Here is an 18,044-nt window from a genome sequence, read left to right as displayed (position 1 = left end):
AAAGCATTTAATATTGATCATGTATGTCTTTTAAAAATGCAGCAGACCAGTATTAAGTTATATGTAATTTTCATCTTCTATATATATTTAGTTCTAGGCTGGTGTGTCTGTAGCTGAGTGGCAGTACTCCTGCCTAGCATTTGTCATTATTTGGTTTGATTCCCAGAGTCACAATTTTAAAAATATATATTTTTTTGACTTATGTCAGAATAACTCTTATTTAGGTGTAACTTGATTATATGGGAAGGAATATAGAATTCCACTTAGCTTGCAGCCCATCTTGCTGCTTCTCATAAGAAACCCTTTTGTAAGCCCCAGCACCACAGACAACCCTGTGATTTATTAACACATCTACTGCTTAGTGAGGAATTTTTCCAAATTGATCCAGAATTTATTTCATTAGTAACATGATTTTCCTGCATGGCTCTTCTTCTCACTCTGTCCACTGGAAAAGCACTGAAGTTAAAATATTAGCTGCAACAGACTGTAACCTCACACACTTCCTCCAGGCACACATACATACCTGTGTTTCTGATGAATTCATCCAGCAAGCAGGCTAGTTTGGGAACAGTGCAAAAGGACAGACCAGCAATGGGGTCCTGTGGAATTAATTAGTAACCAAACCATGGAAGTGGCCTGGGGAATAACACTCCACAGAGTGGATGATATGTGAAGAAGGTTGATGCCTAACGTTGGTCTGTCATCCCTTCTGTCCTGTCTCAACTTTCCTCTAGTGATGTATACTAAATTCTGGTAAACGGCATTCTTATATTAAGACGGGGAGGGTGCTGCTTTTTCTATAAATCAAAGACTAAATACAATGCTTTCTGTGTGGAATCATGAAATTATCATTTGTTTTCAGACTGTATTTACTTTAATATAAATATTGAATGTTTTTACACTTTTGTGTAGAACAAAAATGATTATTCTATAAAATAATTTAGTAAAAAGTTATCAAAATATGCAGAGGTTTGAAATATCCACATTACTAAATATCTTCAAAATTTTAGTGTCAAATATTCAAAGTATTAAATAAATTCAGTAACTCATAAACCTGTTATGTATACTACTTTAACACTCAATATAGCTTATTTTAAGTTCAATATATCTTAACAAAAACAAAGATAAGATACTAGCATTTTAAAGTTTGATTAACAAGAACACTTGTATATACAGTTTTGACCACTGTAATATGGGGCTTTAAAATAATAGTTTGCCTATTATTTAGACTGTTCTTAGCATATTTGGAAGTTAATTTTATTGCCGAAATTTTTTTGTCTTTATTTTCTGTTAATTGGTCCATTAACTGATTGTACCTGTACTTGGTTATGCAACACACTTGATTTTATATATTTATATAACATACAAATGTATTCTATATAATATAATAAACATGTTTATTGTTATTCATTATGAAAACAAATATATATAATATAATATAAATATATAAGTATGTTTCTTTTTAAAGAAAGTTTTATATATAAGTTATATATATATATATATATATATATATATAACTGTTATATAACTCTTTAAAAAGAAACATCTATATTTGTTCTCATGCTTTCTATATAATGTGGAAATGTGAAGGATATTATTTTCTTTTAGTGTTACTGGATTGTTTAGTGTTCTTGCTATATAGTGGGAAAAGGAGGGAGAAGCCTGAATAAAGAATGAAACCCACACTGAAAATATGAGCTTTTCAGCTCAAAACTACCAAGTACAAAACCTCAAGAGTTCTGGAACAGGTGAGAGGGAGGAGACACTAGGGTTGCTCTGATTTACCAAAAGGGCGCTGTCATATAGGAGCGTCCGAGTATCAGCTCCAGTGCATGAAGCAGAAACACTCGACGCTGTTGTCTTAGTGTCCTGGGGATTTTAATAAGGCATATATCATTTTCAAATTTTCATGTCTATGAAGCTTTGTATTTTTTAATATCTGGGAGTAATGATAGCTTTGACAGTAGTAGCTGGCAAACTTTCTATGTGGAGCTAGATAGTAAATACTTTATAGGTCTTACAGCCATCTGCTGAACTGAGCTGAGTGGGAGTGGAATAGGTTTATCCTAAGAACTCTATGGTATGAGACACTGACATTGCATATGCTGTTCATAAAACAAGAATAACACAGGGATGTATATAAAAACTTTATTATTATAGAATTCATTCTTTATAAAATAGGAACTTGAATTTGACTCAGTGGCTAGTAAGTATAATAAACTATTTTTTAGCAAATGTAGTTATCTCTTAGAAGATACATACTTTTTTAGTATTTTTGTCAGTAGACATTTTTAATGTACAGCTATATTAAACTTTAAAATCATAAGCAGAAGTAGAATTGAAATCTTTTTTGTAGTCCTTTATTTTAAGAGTAACAACCTAAAGCTTAACCCAGAAGTAGCCTTTGTTATTCCTCAAGGTAAGTGCTGTTCTTTGTTGATGGTCTGCTGCTCAGAAACAGACTTATTTTTCAGTGAGACTCAGACATGAATTTTTGTGAAGTTGGGATTAAATGGAAATGATATTAACCTCAGTATGAGATCAATCTTTGCTTCCATGGGGGCTGTTTCATTTGCTGGGCATGGCCTCAACCTTGGTTTAATTGGCTAAGGGATAATAATTATATTTATCCCAAAGAAAGTGTTTGAAAATCAAATTTGATAGTAAATGTGACATATACTAGATGGGGAAGCCTCTTTGAGCTTTCTTGAATTCCTTCAATAACTCCCTCTTTACATATTTGTTTGATGGAATAATAATCCCAGTTTATTTTAAAAGCCTTTCATTTATAAAACTCTAGAATTTAGAATGTTTGAGATAATATAGCTATTTTTGATAATCCGTTTTGATAGCAAGATATTCAACCAGAAATAGTTTTTTTATTTGCTATTTCTAGGGGACTGCCCATTCAAAGTGGTCTGTTTCTTCCTTGAAACTGTAAATGACCACAGCAGTCTGTGTGTAGTAGGAAAAACATTTCTGAATTATTCATATAGTGTCATTTTTCTGAAAGAAAGTTTTGAACTCTTTAATTAATCTTACCTGTAAGGAGATGACTTAATGTAGACTTTAAGACTAGAGATGCATGTGGCTTATATTATAGTAAGCAATCTAAAAAAGCAGTATTTATTGAGGTTTTAGATACTTGTGTTATTTAAAATTGTGTGTTATTTCTGTAAATAACACACAATTTTTTTTAAATAAAGATAAACCAGTAGTTTTAACCTTAATATTCAAGATAAATTAAGACACTTGGCCCAGCATGATGGTGCATGCCTTCATTCCCAGACTGCAGAAGCAAAAGCAGATGTCATTACAGTTCTTTGTGAGTTCAAGGCCACCCTGGTCTACATAGTGAGTTCCAGACTACCAGGGCTACACAGTGAGACTCTATCTATAAATAAATAAACAAACAAATAAAATTGGACCACTTGCTATGCAATTTGATCAGTGTTTGCTTTGTGGAAGGAATACTATTTTGTTGAGTTTTTGAGTTAAGTTTTCCAGGACTAGTCAGTTGAATTACTTCTTTTATTTCCTACCACAGTGTTCAAGTTAGTTATGAATGAAGGCAGAGAATTGAAGGGAAACATGGAAAAGCAAAGAACATTGTCAGTCATACATTCCTTCACATTGTGTTGTGATCATTCAAGATTATTTTTTTCATTTTGGCTTTTTTAAGACATAGTTTCTTTGTATAGTCCTGGCTGTCCTGGAACTCGCTCTGTAGACCAGGCTGGCCTCAGACTCAGAGATCCACCTGCTACTTTCAGTGTGCTGGGATTAAAGGCGTGTGCCACCACTGCCCAGTGACCAACACCACTGACCAACAATCACTCAAAATTTTAAGTTGACCATATTAGTCAACCATCAGAACACAGTGTCAAATGTGGTTTAATTTTTTTCTGCCCCAGGAAAAAAATAGAAATGATATTTCTGGTTCTTCAAATAATGCATCATCATAGAGAAGGAAAGCAAGATTTTCTTCTATGTCAGGCATGATGACAGTCTTAGTTACAGTCATTTAGTAACAGGATGTAGGGGTGGAAAATGTGAGACTTTTGAGTTTGATGTAGTTTATCTCATAGTAGTTATCTTAGTGGTAGTCTCACGGATCTTCTATATATTTTCCCAGTGAATATACCCTTGAAAATGGCATATTTTCAAATTTATACTCACATTTATTTGTTGTAAAAACTCAAAGAATTGGGATTTTGTAGTTTTGGTGGGGGGGGGGAGGCCTATAATGTTTTTATTATATAGACCTGATTCTTAACAAGGCCCTGAAACTTTTAGATGATATGCAGCCACCTAAGCTCATATCATAGGCCTAATAGTGTATCAGTGAGTTATTTTCTTACACAAAGTGAATTTTAAGTTGTGATGGCATAAATGTTTTAGTTTTGTATAGGAAGGGTTCTGAATATTTGAGAAAATTAATTATAATATGATTTCCTCATGGAAGAAGTCTACATAGTTGGTGTAAGAAATACGCTGATTTCCGAGTCATTTCTGCTCAAGTCCATACTGAGTTAGGGTTTGAACAGAGGCATTCTGTGTTTGCTCTTTAAAATGTCTCATTAATCATCTGCTAGGAAAAGATACTTGTTATATAAAATAGAATTTGCATTCTTTCTCTTATATTTGCTATGCTCACGTGAATATATTTGGGGCAGTTATTCAAACAAAAATAAGTTTAAATTTAAATGTTTTCTTATTAAATCTTAATCATAATTATGTACTTTATAAAATAAATATCTATTGTGAGAATTTTGTTTTTAATAAAATAATATAATTTTAAAATGTTATTTTGTGTTTCAATTTTACATGTATTTTTATTTAATTTTAATAATTTCCTTTTTTCTTGTACTTTTTTGGTCTTTTGTCTGTTTTGTCTAATGCATGTCCAGGGTTCTAAGGTTAGTATTACTTTTGCAGTAATTTTTAGGTTTTTTATTTTTAAATTTTATTTTTAATTATGAAAATTTTACTTGGTTATATTTTGAGTTTTCATATCATCTTTTAATCAGACATATCTTTGTGTATTAAAAATTCATTAAAAGGATTATTTTTCCAATACACTGATGTATTTGTTTTATTAGTCACTACAATAAATATCATAATATAATGAAAATAATGTAAAATAGAGTCCTATGTGCAATCAGATTTAAATGCCAGTTACAGCAAATTAGATGATATATATATATATATGTATATATATATTAAGATTTAGTTAGAATTATATTAAATGAATTTTATCATAGGATGCTTATATAATATGTTTGTAAATTATATTAACAGAATGGAATAAGAATCATTTTCTAGATTATTATTCATGTTAAGAATACCTTTTACTTTCAATTTTGATATTTTGGTAAAATAAGTCTGTCAAATTATATGGACAATTTAATATTTATTTATTTAATATTTGTTTCTGATTCACTACTTCAAAATTAGAGCATATTTACATGGACAATTTAATAATTATGTACTTAATATTTTTTTCTGATTCACTGCTTCAAAATCAGAGCATATTTCACTGGTTAGGTTTGTAGATTCCAACTGGAAAATAAAGCAGTAATACAGTGAGGTAGAGCTCTCAACATTTCAACAATTTAAAATAACGAAGAATTTAAGAACATGTCTGCAGATATACTGAATTCTAATTTATTGAAAAGTTATTAAGAAGAACTCTTGACTGATGTAAAGCAATGGCTAGTGTTTCATCCTAGAATAACTGAAAATAGATTTACAGTGAATTCTTTTCTTCTGTTAAGCTCTGGTCACAGCTGTTTAATTTGATGCTGTGTCAGCAGTAAAGCACAAATAGGTAAGCAGACGCATTTCCAGAGACAGTGTAAAAGCCAGTAGGAACAGGAAGCTATTCCATGCATCTACCATGTGCTTGACCTTACCATTTGGTTAAAGATAAATCAGTATGGATAGTTTGCCCATTTTCAGGAACTTTGACAGAATTTTTATTTACAAAGCATATCTTTTCTTTGCTCTTTCTGGCACTAAGAAAATTAATTCTAGTTATGAGAAAATCAAAATCATTATAGTGTTATTAGTATAGAATGAAAAATAAAGAAATGTTGCCATTACTCATAACTTATGGAGTTACACATTCTAAGAAACAAAATAGATTTTAATATTCCCTCTGAAAGTAGCAAATAACATTTTATCATAGAGAATATTTTAGTGAAATCTAACTTTCAGCTTAACAATACTCCTTCCTCCCTCTACAATGAGAGTTTCATAATTTATCGGTTAGGTATCTAAAGGAGCAATCCTTCTGGTCATTTCGAACTTAGTCTTATTGGACACATGAAATCCTTAGTGTTTCAGTTTATGATTCTAAATAGAAAAGTCAATAGTATATATTCTAGTTTAACAGTCATCTATTTGATAGCACAAGAAAATTTCTATGTATTGTTCCCTTTATTCATTATATCTGTAAGAAAGGAAAACATCTATTTGTAAATGGAAATGAAGATTTTAGGAGAGAAAGGCTAATTTTATACCTCTTTTATACCAAAACAAGAATAAGAATATATGTGTGGTTGTCTCTAAGTATCTTTGTGAAATTATATGAAGTTCTTTCTTCAACTAATACAGTATTTAAATTAATACTAATTTTAAAATGGGCTTTTTAGTTTAAGAATAGTGAGTAGGGAAACGAAATTTGGCAAGGTCTTGTGATATGTATTATTAATTTATTTTCTATATTCTTATGCACGCTTTCTATACTTCTTTTCACCTGTAGTGTATATAACATGTGCCACATTTCCCAATTTTAAACAAGGTTAACTCTCCTCTTTTAAAGACTGAGTTGGAAAACATTGAAGTGACACAAGGCATGTCAGCAGAGACAGCAGTGACGTTCCTCAGCCGCCTCATGGCTATGGTTGATGTCCTTGTGTTTGCCAGCTCTCTCAATTTTAGTGAGATTGAAGCTGAAAAAAACATGTCTTCTGGAGGGCTAATGAGACAGTGCCTAAGGCTAGGTAAGTATGCTAAGGTAGTGGTACACACTGTGTAATTAAGTCGACTTGTGCAGCTCTGAGGTATAGAAAGCACTGATTCAGGTTGGTGAATCTGCAGCTTAGTAACTGTCTTGTAATTCCCAGAATTGCTCAGTTTTAAAAACTTGTATCTTCTCAGTGGAGACTGCATGGAATCATTTGTTGCTTCAAATATTAGTCAAACATATTTAGAATTATCCAAAGTCAGTAAAACTGGTATTTATCATTGAAGTGATTTTAATGTAGATCGCTTTGTGAACCTTGTTTATGTCCTTGGCCTGCAAACAACTGAGGATATAGTGTATTGCAGAGCCCTTACCTAGAATAGGAGAGGCATGAGTCTAATGGCCAGTATTAATTACCAAAGGAAGACAGAAAGGAAGTTAGAGAAACAGTGGCCCAAAATCTGTATGTTTCTTATAATAATGATTACATGCGAGTAACAAGGAGTGTAAACTCTTTCTGCTGTGCAGAGCTATTACAACCCTTAGAGTGGATGATGTCTGAAATGAGAAGGTGTACTCTGTAGTCACCAAGAAAGGTGAAGTAAAGTCAGAGCCTTATTATTAAACATTTTAAAGGTTGATATTAATTTGTGAATGTATGTATGATTGTGTATATGTATAGCATATGTGTATATATGTATGTTTGTATATGTGTGTGTATGCCTACCAATGCATTCATATGTGAAAGTCAAAAGATAATGTTCAATATCCTTCTCTGTCATTCTCCACTTTATTCCTTTGAAATAAATAGTCTTTCACTGCACCTGGAGCTAGGATGTCCTCTTATCTCACTAGAGTTACAAGTGTGAGTGACCTTTTTATATGAGGAATTTGACTTCAGGTGCCTATGTCTGTACAGCAAATGCTCTTACCCACTATACTGTCTTCCCAACACCTCCCATAGGCATTTTATGTCGCTAAAATTTTTAGTGATACAGAACATTTGGAATAGTGACTGATGGAAGATTATAGTATTAGGAAGAGTTATTTTGGGAGTTTGAAAAGCTATGGTGATCTGTTTCTTTTGACTTGGAAGTACATGAGTATTTTATTTAATATATATTCTATGGGTATTGTACCTTAATTATTATATTTCACAATTTAAATTTATCTAATTTTAAAAATAATAATATATGGCAGAAAAGGAAATACAAAAAAATAAATAAATTTAAAACATTTTTCTATATAGCCAATGTCAACAATTTATGTTAATATCTTTCTGGTTTCTTAGTTTGCTGTGTAGCAGTGAGAAACTGTTTAGAATGTCGACAGAGACAGAGAGACAGGGGAAACAAATCTTCCCATGGAAGCAGTAAACCTCAGGAAGCTCCCCAAAGTGTGACTGCCACAGCAGCATCCAAGGTAATACACCATTTCCTCTGTAATATGCAGTCCCTTTTCCTTTGTGAGAACAATGCAACAAGATCTATAAATTGACATAGGTTTGATGACCAGGTGCTGGCTTCTGTGCTTCTTGGTGTATCTGCAAGGTTAGCTAACCTCTTAGATTTTCTCTTGTATGTTATTGAAGAAGGTACTAGTAATTTCTACTGATAGGGTTCTTAAGAATTGCATTGGCACATAGCAATGGAGATTTCTGTTTTAAATAGTTACATCTATTTTCAAAGGTCAGCCTATGAGCAAAGCACATTTTTAAATGGATTAGCTTTGGGTAAAAAACTAGTTATTGACTACCCATGAAATGAATGAATGGTATATAGTAGTTTGAAATATATTAGCAATACTCATACAAATGAGTTTTCTTCTTGTGTTTGACCCATGACATCATGTGCAGCCTCATGGCTTTGAAGGTTTATATGACTGCTCTGCACTTACTTCCACATCTCAGTTGTGACCTTTCATACATATAGTAGACCTCATTTAACTCATCTAAAGATTTTGACTTCTTAAAGTTCTATATAATTTCTTTATCTTGAAGTACATTTCCATATATTTTACTCTTCTTAAATACATTCATGTAGGCCATCTTAGATGCTGCTTTCTCAGGTCAAAGTTTTTTGACACCATTACTGTGCACCAGTCCTCTGATGGTTTCAGTAAAACCAGCATGTCTCTTTATCACTCACTGCACTTGTAATTAAATGTTCAGCATTGACACAGTAATTTTTTGTTCAACAATTGAAGAAACTTAATTGGTTTTCTAAGTTCCATGCCTCTGTATTGCTATAATTTCTGCTAGGCCACTTGCACATGCATAAAGTCTATTAGTTATTAAGTGTTGCAGCCTCTTTTCTTGTTCACTGCTGTCAAAGAACTATGACCCACATATTATTTTAATGCTGAGAAGACTCCATAGTGATCTGCATTGCTTGGGAAGTATTAATGTGTCAGCAGTCTGGCTCATATTCACTACATAGACATATTAAAGGGCTGGTTACTAGAGGGTGGTGACCATATCTTGTACATCTCTGTGCCGTCAGTGCATTTGTGGTACTGTAGGTTGCAAAGAAATGTTTCTGAGGTGTGTTCTGGCTTCTGCCACTTAGCTTAGAGAATCTTGAGACAAATTTCCTTGTCTTCCATGTCTCAGTTATTCAGGATTTTAAAGTGAATGAGAATCCTAACTTTTATGATGTTTGTTTAATAAAATGCAAAAATAATATATTAAAGCACATCGAGGTTCCTGGGGTGAGGTGAATATTCAGGTGTTACTGGTGCCTCGCTTCTCTTAACACTTAGAAGAGTGTAACTAATTCACTGCTTGGGAGAGGCTTTGGTCTTGACTGTGCCTATACTTTTCTTCGTTCGTTCGTTCCTCCCTCCCTCCCTCCCTCCCTCCCTCCCTCCCTCCCTCCCTCCCTCCCTCCCTCCCTCCCTCCTTACCTCCCTCCCTCCCTCCCTCTCTCTCTTTCTTTCTTAATTATTTTACGTCTTGACCACGGTTTCTCCTCCCTCCTCTCTTCCCATTCACTTCCGGCTCCCAATCTACTCCACTGTTTCTGTTCAGAAAGGGGCAGGCCTCCCATGGGTATCCACAAAGTGTGGCATATCAAGTTGCAGTAAGATTAAGCACCTTCCTTTGTATTAAGACTGGGCAAGGCAATCCAATATGAGGAATAGGTTCCCAAGAGCCAGCCAAAGCATTAGGGACAGCCCCTGCTCCCAGTGCTAGTCCCACAAATAGAACAAGCTACACAACTGTCACATATATGTAGCAGGCTTAGGTTGGTCCTAGATTGGTGACTACCCCAACTGTCATCAGAGAGCCTTCATCCCCTAACTGAAGGAAACAGAAGTAGAGACCCACAGCCAAACATTAAGCCTAATTCAAGGAATCCTGCTAAATAGAGGGAAGAAGGATTGTAGGAGCCATCCTACAATTGTGGGAGGGACATCACGAGAAAACCCACAGAAACAACTAACGTGGTTCATAGAAACTCACAGAGTCTGAACCAACAACTAGGGAGCCTGTACTTTTCTTACCAAATAAACAGAATCTTCAAACTAAGTGTGGTTCTTCTTATGTTATATAGACAGCATACCGAGTGAGACAGAAATCTGTGTTGTTTAGTTGAGTTAGTGAGTGTGTCTCTGGCTAGAGGTTGGGCAATGAAAAGTAGGTAAGTGTTGATACTGGAATATTAGAAAAATATATGACCTGTTAGCAAAGTATATCCGTACAGAGAATAAAAACAAGTGATGTTGTTTTTATGCATGCATTTCATACATGGCACTTTAGGCAGTATACCATAGTTGATTTTTAATCTAGCAGAAGGGCTCTCTGGTACAAATCTGGACACACTTGCATGAGTGCTGTATCTCCATGGAGCCTCATTTTCATATTGTGTAAACACAGGAGCAGCAATTTAAACTTGTCCTCACATAACTTTTCCAAGGTCAACTGGGAATAAGGGAATCTTTGTAAAATGGTTCATATATTAAAATATTTCTAGTTTTTCTACATGTACTATAGATTTATCTAGTCCATATCCTATATGCAAGTTTTTCTAATTATCCAATGCAAAAACTATTAGGCTATCATATAGGTAATCTAGTTGAATTTTGGAGTAGTTACAATTTTACATAGAGTGGATAACCTTGATTTTAATGGAAACCATGTAACTATCTGCCTTAGATACTGAACTTTTTCCTATACCATGTTCCACCAGAGCTTCATGGCCTCCGTTAGGGGTGAACACCACAGTGGTATCTGTGGGGAAGGAGGAGTTGGACAGCAAGTGCATAGCTGTTATGTGCAAAACTTGCATTTGCATTTTATATATATACATTGTCAGATTAGTCCAAAGCATTCTTAGCACATTGAGTAATTGAAAAAGCACTAGAGTGAGCCAGAGTAACTCGGGGCACTTTCTAATTTATGTTATGGATATATTATCTAAAATCCTTAAGAGTTTTGTTTATTCAACTACAGAAAATCATTTCATTGGTATGTTCTCTAGTGTCTGTCAACTATAGTGAACTAGGACTAAATTTTAGAGCTTACCTTTTAAAAATGGTCATGAAGTGACTACATTTGTAATTTCATAATGTTACATAGCAATATTTTTATCTCATACATATATACGCATGATGGATAAATTAAGAGAATTAAAGACATTTATTAACTGGGAATTTTAGTAACACATTAAGCCAGATAGCAGAGACTTGCACTCAGTTTTTCTGAAAGGCAAGGTATTTTTTTTTTCCTACACAACCTCACCTACATTTATGAGCTCATAGAGGCACCTATGTTGATAGCAGATAAGAACACGGAGGAGAGAAAGCATGGCAAGCAGAGGAGAACAGAAAATGAGCCCCATACCAGTTTTGTTCATTTCTAATTCAGGGGTGCAGGAAACGATGTGGGAAGATCAGCCTAATGTAAAAAATACTGTAATGATGCTTCTCAATAATTTTCTAGAATATGGTATTTCTTAATAATTCTCTTTTGTTTTCAAGACTCCCTTAGAAAATGTTCCAGGTAACCTTTCTCCTATCAAGGATCCCGATAGACTTCTTCAGGACGTTGATATCAATCGCCTTCGTGCTGTTGTCTTTCGAGATGTGGTAAGTAATGTATCTGCTTGGCTCCCTTGCAAAAACAAACAAAAATCAAACAGTAACAACAACAACAACAGTAAAACCAACTTGCATGGTCATTTGTGTTAAGCAGTGTAAAATTCACAAAGTTTTGGCTGTCACTACCAATTGTCCTGTTGTCTGGATATATTTCATACTTCTAATGGTAAAATAGTTGAACCTTAGTTTTCCCAAGAGCTTATTGATAGTTTACTTTGAAAAATGATATGTATGTATACAGGGCTGGCTGGGAAATGGCTGACTGGGTAAAGTGCCTGATGCAAAGCATGAGGACCTGAATTCAGATACCCAGTGCCCTTGTAGATCTAGGTATGGTGCTGCACATCTGTAACTCCAATGTTGAAGACGCAGATGAAGTTTCTCAGATTCAGTGAGAAACTGTCTCAAAAAGTAGAGTGATGGAAGGCAGTCAGCATCAATCTCTGGTCTCCACATTCACACTCACAGGTAAGGAGACACATACATGTACATATACTATTGCTTACACAAATGATAAGTTTTGAGATTTATGTCATATTCCAAGATTAGAGATAGCCTTGAAACACTAAGTTTGACTTTATCTTAGGTCCTCTGGTCCTGCCTTTTATATTTTTTACTCCATTTCCACATAATGAATATTTTGTTATTTTTAACATTTCTTTTATTAGACATAAAAAGTTACCTCATCAGGTATTAAAGTTGCCTTTGGGTATGAGAAGATATTTTCTTTCATTTAAAAAGTATTAAGTATTATTGTGTATGTATGTGCTCATAATGCATGTAAAGGGAGTTGTTAATACCACAGAGTACATGTGGAGGTCCTAGAACAACTTTGTGGAGCCCATTCTTACCCTTTACCTTTCTGAGGGTTCCAGGGATTGGACTCAGATTTCCAGGCTGAGCAGTAAAAACTTTTACCCATTGAACCCTCTCACTGGCCCCTACTTTCACAAATGATAGTATCTGTAGGAATCTGAATTAGAAAGAAGGCTTAATAACATTCAAAGAAAGAAATAGCTTAAGGAAGGTTTAATGGAACTCTCTACTCCATGACTACTTACTCAAGGCAACTAAAAATAAGATAGACCTTTTTATGAATTGTGTAAAAGTACAGTGTTTCACAACAGATTAAGCAATAATAGCAGTTTTAAATATGGGCATTATAACCAGCCAGATTAGATCCTGTTATTTTAATTATAGTTAATTCTTGAAGGAATGTTTAAAAAGTGTATGTTTGAAATGTATATGTAACAATCAGTTAAGTGGAGTGCTTTGTTGTTTACAATGTGGTTGTGATAAGTCTAAGCCATGCGGTATGGTGTTTCATGCTGTAAATATATGATAGAAAAATATTAATTCTTATAATTAATGGAAAATTACAGCAAAATAGATAACTAGGAAAACATAACAGACTTAAGCAATAAATACAAAATATGTAATATAAATCAACAACATGATTAGAAGTATCATCCGTGGATAACAGAATGAAAATTAAAAGGATATATTTTCAGTGTTAAATGAACTAAAAACTGAAATGATAATGCTTAGCATTTCAAGAATGGAGAAATCAGGTTCTTTTATGTAATCTTTGCTGTATAAACCTTTTGTATAGTTCTTCACTACTATATTAGGGAAAAGAAAAACTTTCCAATATCTCACAACCCAGCTCCTGTACTTGTAGTTATGCAACAGTGTATTTAGGTGATAGGCATCAGGCAGGTCTGCATGAGATTGACAGCACACATGTGTAGAATCAGAGTGTTACCTTTTTCTCACCATATTTCTAGATTACAAATGCATCTCTCACGTGGAATAACCTGGGTCCTTAGTTTTTACAAATGTTAGTATGTTAGTTGGTTGTTGGTTTCAAAGTTTTTATAAAACAACAGTGACGTTTAGTTTATTTAATTTCTGAAATGTATCAGACCTCAGATTAGGTTTTAGGAAATATTCATATGTACATTACCTCTGTGTGTGTGTGTGTGTGTGTGTGTGTGTGTGTGTGTGTGTGTGTGTGTGTTTTCAGAGGACAAATAATTGAATATTTGACAGCAATTTTAGGGCAGGAGCTTTTGTGCTTCTCAAAAATTTCTCAGCTGTTTTGCTTTTCAAGCACATAAAGTTTTTAGTATAGTAGACAGTATATGTGTACATCACATTTAGATTTAGAGATTGGGATTATAGTGCTTTTTAAGGACTTCTGAAGGTGTGGGGAGCAGTGAAGAAAGTATATATTACCTGTATAGCAGGACAAGTATTTGCTGTGTGCTAAGATGAAAACGTTGCTTATAAACAATCAGATCAGTTAGATGACTCAGCAGCTGGTGGAGGTGCTTGCTTGCAGGCCTGATGGCCTGAGTTTAGTCCCCAGGTCCCACACGGTGGCAGGAGGGAACAGACTTACATGCAGGAGAGCTGTTCTCTGACTCCTACATGCATATCACACACTAAGAATTTTTTTAAGATTTCTGAAAATTTTTATATATTTTTACAAATTTTCTGAAAAATTTTCAAGAAAGCCTTTATTTGAAATTTCTCAAATAGATTGAAATTATGAGCGAATTCATTTTGTTTTTGCTGTCCTCATTAGAGACTGGATTTTATTAGATCACCTGTATCTCAAATGATATAAAATTTAGCGAAATTTAATCCTTCAAAAAGTACTGGAGAGCTTTGCATCATACCAGTCAGTATGTGCATTAAAATCTTAAGCAGTTATAGGGGTAAACAGTTACATTATTTATTCAAATTGTGGGGAAAAAACAACCCAGGAATACACAGACAGGAAAAACAGAGCTTATGTCTTTATAATAATAAAATACCTCTAAACATCAGTTGATTTATGTAAAATTTAGTCATTCTTGAGGTGTTTAGCTCCTGTGTATATGACACTTTATTTCCAAAGACAGAACTGGAAATAAGGGCAATTGGCTTAAACTCCTGCTTTTAAAATGCAAAAGGCAGCTCTTTTCATGCCAGTTAGGAAGGAAATTTTTTTTTATTTTATTTTACAATACCATTCAGTTCTACATATCAGCCACGGGTTCCCCTATTCTCCCTGCTCCCACCCCCTCCCCTTATCCCCAGCCCACCCCCCATTCCCACCTCCTCCAGGGCAAATCCTCCCCCGAGAACTGAGATCGACCTGGTAGACTCAGTCCAGGCAGTTCCAGTCCCTTCCTCCTAGACTGAGCCAAGTGTCTCTGCATAAGCTCCAGGTTTCAAACAGCCAACTCATGCAATGAGCACAGGACTCGGTCCCACTGCCTAGTTGCCTCCCAAACAGATCAAGCCAATCAACTGTCTCACCTATTCAGAGGGCCTGATCCAGCTGGGGGCCCCTCAGCCTTTGGTTCATAGTTCATGTGTTTCCATTCATTTGGCTATTTTTTTTCAATAATTGAGTAAAATTGAAATTTATTATAAGCCACAGTCGTCCTAGGGACCTCCATGCTATATATATAGCCTCCATGGTTCTATGGGTTGTGGTCTGATTGTTCTTTATTTTATATCTAGAATCCACTTATGAGTGAGTACATACCATGACTGTCTTTCTGGGTTTGGGTTACCTCACTCAGGATGATTTTTTCTAGTTCCATCCATTTGCCTGCAAATTTCATGCTTTCATTGTTTTTCTCTGCTGAGTAGTACTCCATTGTGTATATGTACCACATTTTTTCCATCCATTCTTCCGTTGATGGGCATCTAGGTTGTTTCCAGGTTCTGGCTATTACAAATAGTGTTGCTATGAACATAGCTGAGCATGTATCTTTATGGTATGAATCAGCATTCCTTGGGTATATGCCCAAGAGTGGGATGGCTGGGTCTTGAGGTAGTTCGATTCCTAATTTTCTGAGAAACCACCATACTGATTTCCACAGTGGTTGTACAAGTTTACATTCCCACCAACAGTGGAGGAGTGTTCCCTTTGCTCCACATCCTCTCCAACATTGACTGTCATTGGTGTTTTTGATTGTAGCCATTCTGACAGGTGTAAGGTGGTATCTCAGAGTCGTTTTGATTTGCATTTCTCTGATGATTAAGAATGTTGAGCATTTCTTTTAATGTCCTTCAGCCATTTGTAGTTCTTGTTTTGTGAATTCTCTGTTTAGCTCTTTAGCCCATTTTTTTAATTGAAGTGTTCAGTATTTTGATGTCTAGTTTCTTGAGTTCTTTATATACTGTGGAGATCAGTCCTCTGTCAGATGTGGGGTTGGTGAAGATCTTTTTCATTCTGTTGGCTGTCTTTTTGTCTTATTGACTGTGTCTTTTGCCCTGCAAAAGCTTCTCAGTTTCGAGAGGTCCCATTTATTAATTGTTGTGCTCAGGGTCTGTGCTGTTGGTGTTTTATTTAGGAAATGGTCTCCTGTGCCAATGCATTCAAGAGTACTTCCTACTTTCTCTTCTATTAAGTTTAGTGTAACTGGATTTATGTTTAGGTCTTTGATCCACTTGGACTTGAGTTTTGTGCATGGTGACAGATATGGATCTATTTGTAATCTTTTACATATTGACATCCAGTTATGCCAGCACCATTTGTTGCAGATACTTTCTTTTTTCCATTGTATAGTTTTGGCTTCTTTGTCAAAAACCAGGTGTTCATATGTGCATGGATTAATGTCGGGGTCTTCAATTCGATTCCATTGGTCTGTATGTCAGTTTTTATACCAGTACCAAGCTGTTTTTATTACTATAGCTCTATAGTAGACTTTGAGGTCAGGGATGGTGATGCCTCCAAAGGTTGATTTATTGTATAGGATTCTTTCAGCTATCCTGGGTCTTTTGTTTTTCCATATGAAGTTGAGTATTTTTCTTTCCAAGTCTGTGAAGAATTGTGTTGGGATTTTGATGGGGATTGCACTGAATCTGTAGATTGCTTTTGGTAAGATTGCCATTTTTACTATGTTAATTCTACCTATCCGTGAGCATGGGAGATCCTTCCATTTTCTGATATCTTCTTCAATTTCTTTCTTTAGAGATTTAAAGTTCTTATCAAAAAGGTCCTTCACTTGTTTAGTTAGTGTTATCCCAAGGTATTTTATATTATTTGTGGCTATTGTAAAGGGTGATGTTTCTCTGACTTCTTTCTCAGCCCTTTTATCATTTGTGTATAGGAGGGCTACTGATTTTTTTTGAGTTGATCTTGTATCCTGCCACTTTACTGAAGGAGTTTATCAGCTGTAGGAGTTCCCCGGTAGAGTTTTTGGGGTCACTTATGTATACTATCATATCATCTGCAAATAGTGAGAGTTTGACTTCTTCCTTGCCAATTTGTATCCCTTTGATCTCCTTTTGTTGTCTTATTGCTCTAGCTAGAACTTCTAGTACTATATTGAATAAACATGGGGAGAGTGGACAGCCTTGTCTTGTTCCTGAATTTAGTGGTATCGCTTTGAGTTTCTCTCCATTTAATTTGATGTTTGCTATTGGCTTGCTATAAATTGCTTTTATTGTGTTTAGAAATGTAGGAAGGAAATGTTTTAATTCAGCTACCACTACAGTTCATAGTGGTGCTTATAGCATAGCTTGTATTCATTGATTCTGTATGGATTTATTGAATGTTCTCCAATTGTGGAGAGCAGAATTTCCTGTGGTAGAAACAGAAGAATTGTGGGAATAGCGTCTATTACAGCTTGGGCTGAGTGTGAATTCATTCTTGGATGGAGTCTTTTGTTAGTTGAATTGTACTTCACTTTCCTTTGTAATAACTGCTTGAATGTGTGATTTTTGTCCCTTCTGTTGGTACTAGTCCATCTTCATGAAAATAATAGTCTGCACTTCAAACATTTCATGAAAATTTATATCCCTAGAAAGCTTTTTGTCACTCATAGCATGTGAAAGATTAAATTACAATACTTCAGAGTTGTAACATTTTTTATCATTTCTCCATTACTATACTTAGTCTGTTTCAGCATAGCAAATCATCAGTAATTATTTGTCATTTGTTTTCTTTCTGACAAATGTACATAAGTTC

General features: G+C 34.6%; 1 protein-coding gene across 9 annotated transcripts in view; it reads left to right on the top strand.

Annotated features, from left to right (window-relative positions):
* Nbea (neurobeachin) overlaps positions 1-18,044 on the top strand; it is a 545,747-nt gene that overhangs the window by 163,829 nt on the left and 363,874 nt on the right. For all 9 annotated transcript variants that reach the window (XM_076574103.1, XM_076574106.1, XM_076574104.1 and 6 more), the window contains 3 exons: positions 6,827-7,007; positions 8,262-8,392; positions 11,951-12,058. In XM_076574103.1, the coding sequence (XP_076430218.1) occupies positions 6,827-7,007; positions 8,262-8,392; positions 11,951-12,058 (420 nt within the window). Of the gene's footprint in view, positions 1-6,826; positions 7,008-8,261; positions 8,393-11,950; positions 12,059-18,044 lie in introns of those variants that run through there.

The sequence above is a fragment of the Peromyscus maniculatus genome, chromosome 6 (genome assembly GCF_049852395.1).
Source record: "Peromyscus maniculatus bairdii isolate BWxNUB_F1_BW_parent chromosome 6, HU_Pman_BW_mat_3.1, whole genome shotgun sequence".
Taxonomy (NCBI): domain Eukaryota; kingdom Metazoa; phylum Chordata; class Mammalia; order Rodentia; family Cricetidae; genus Peromyscus; species Peromyscus maniculatus.
This window is presented reverse-complemented; position numbering and strand designations above follow the sequence as displayed.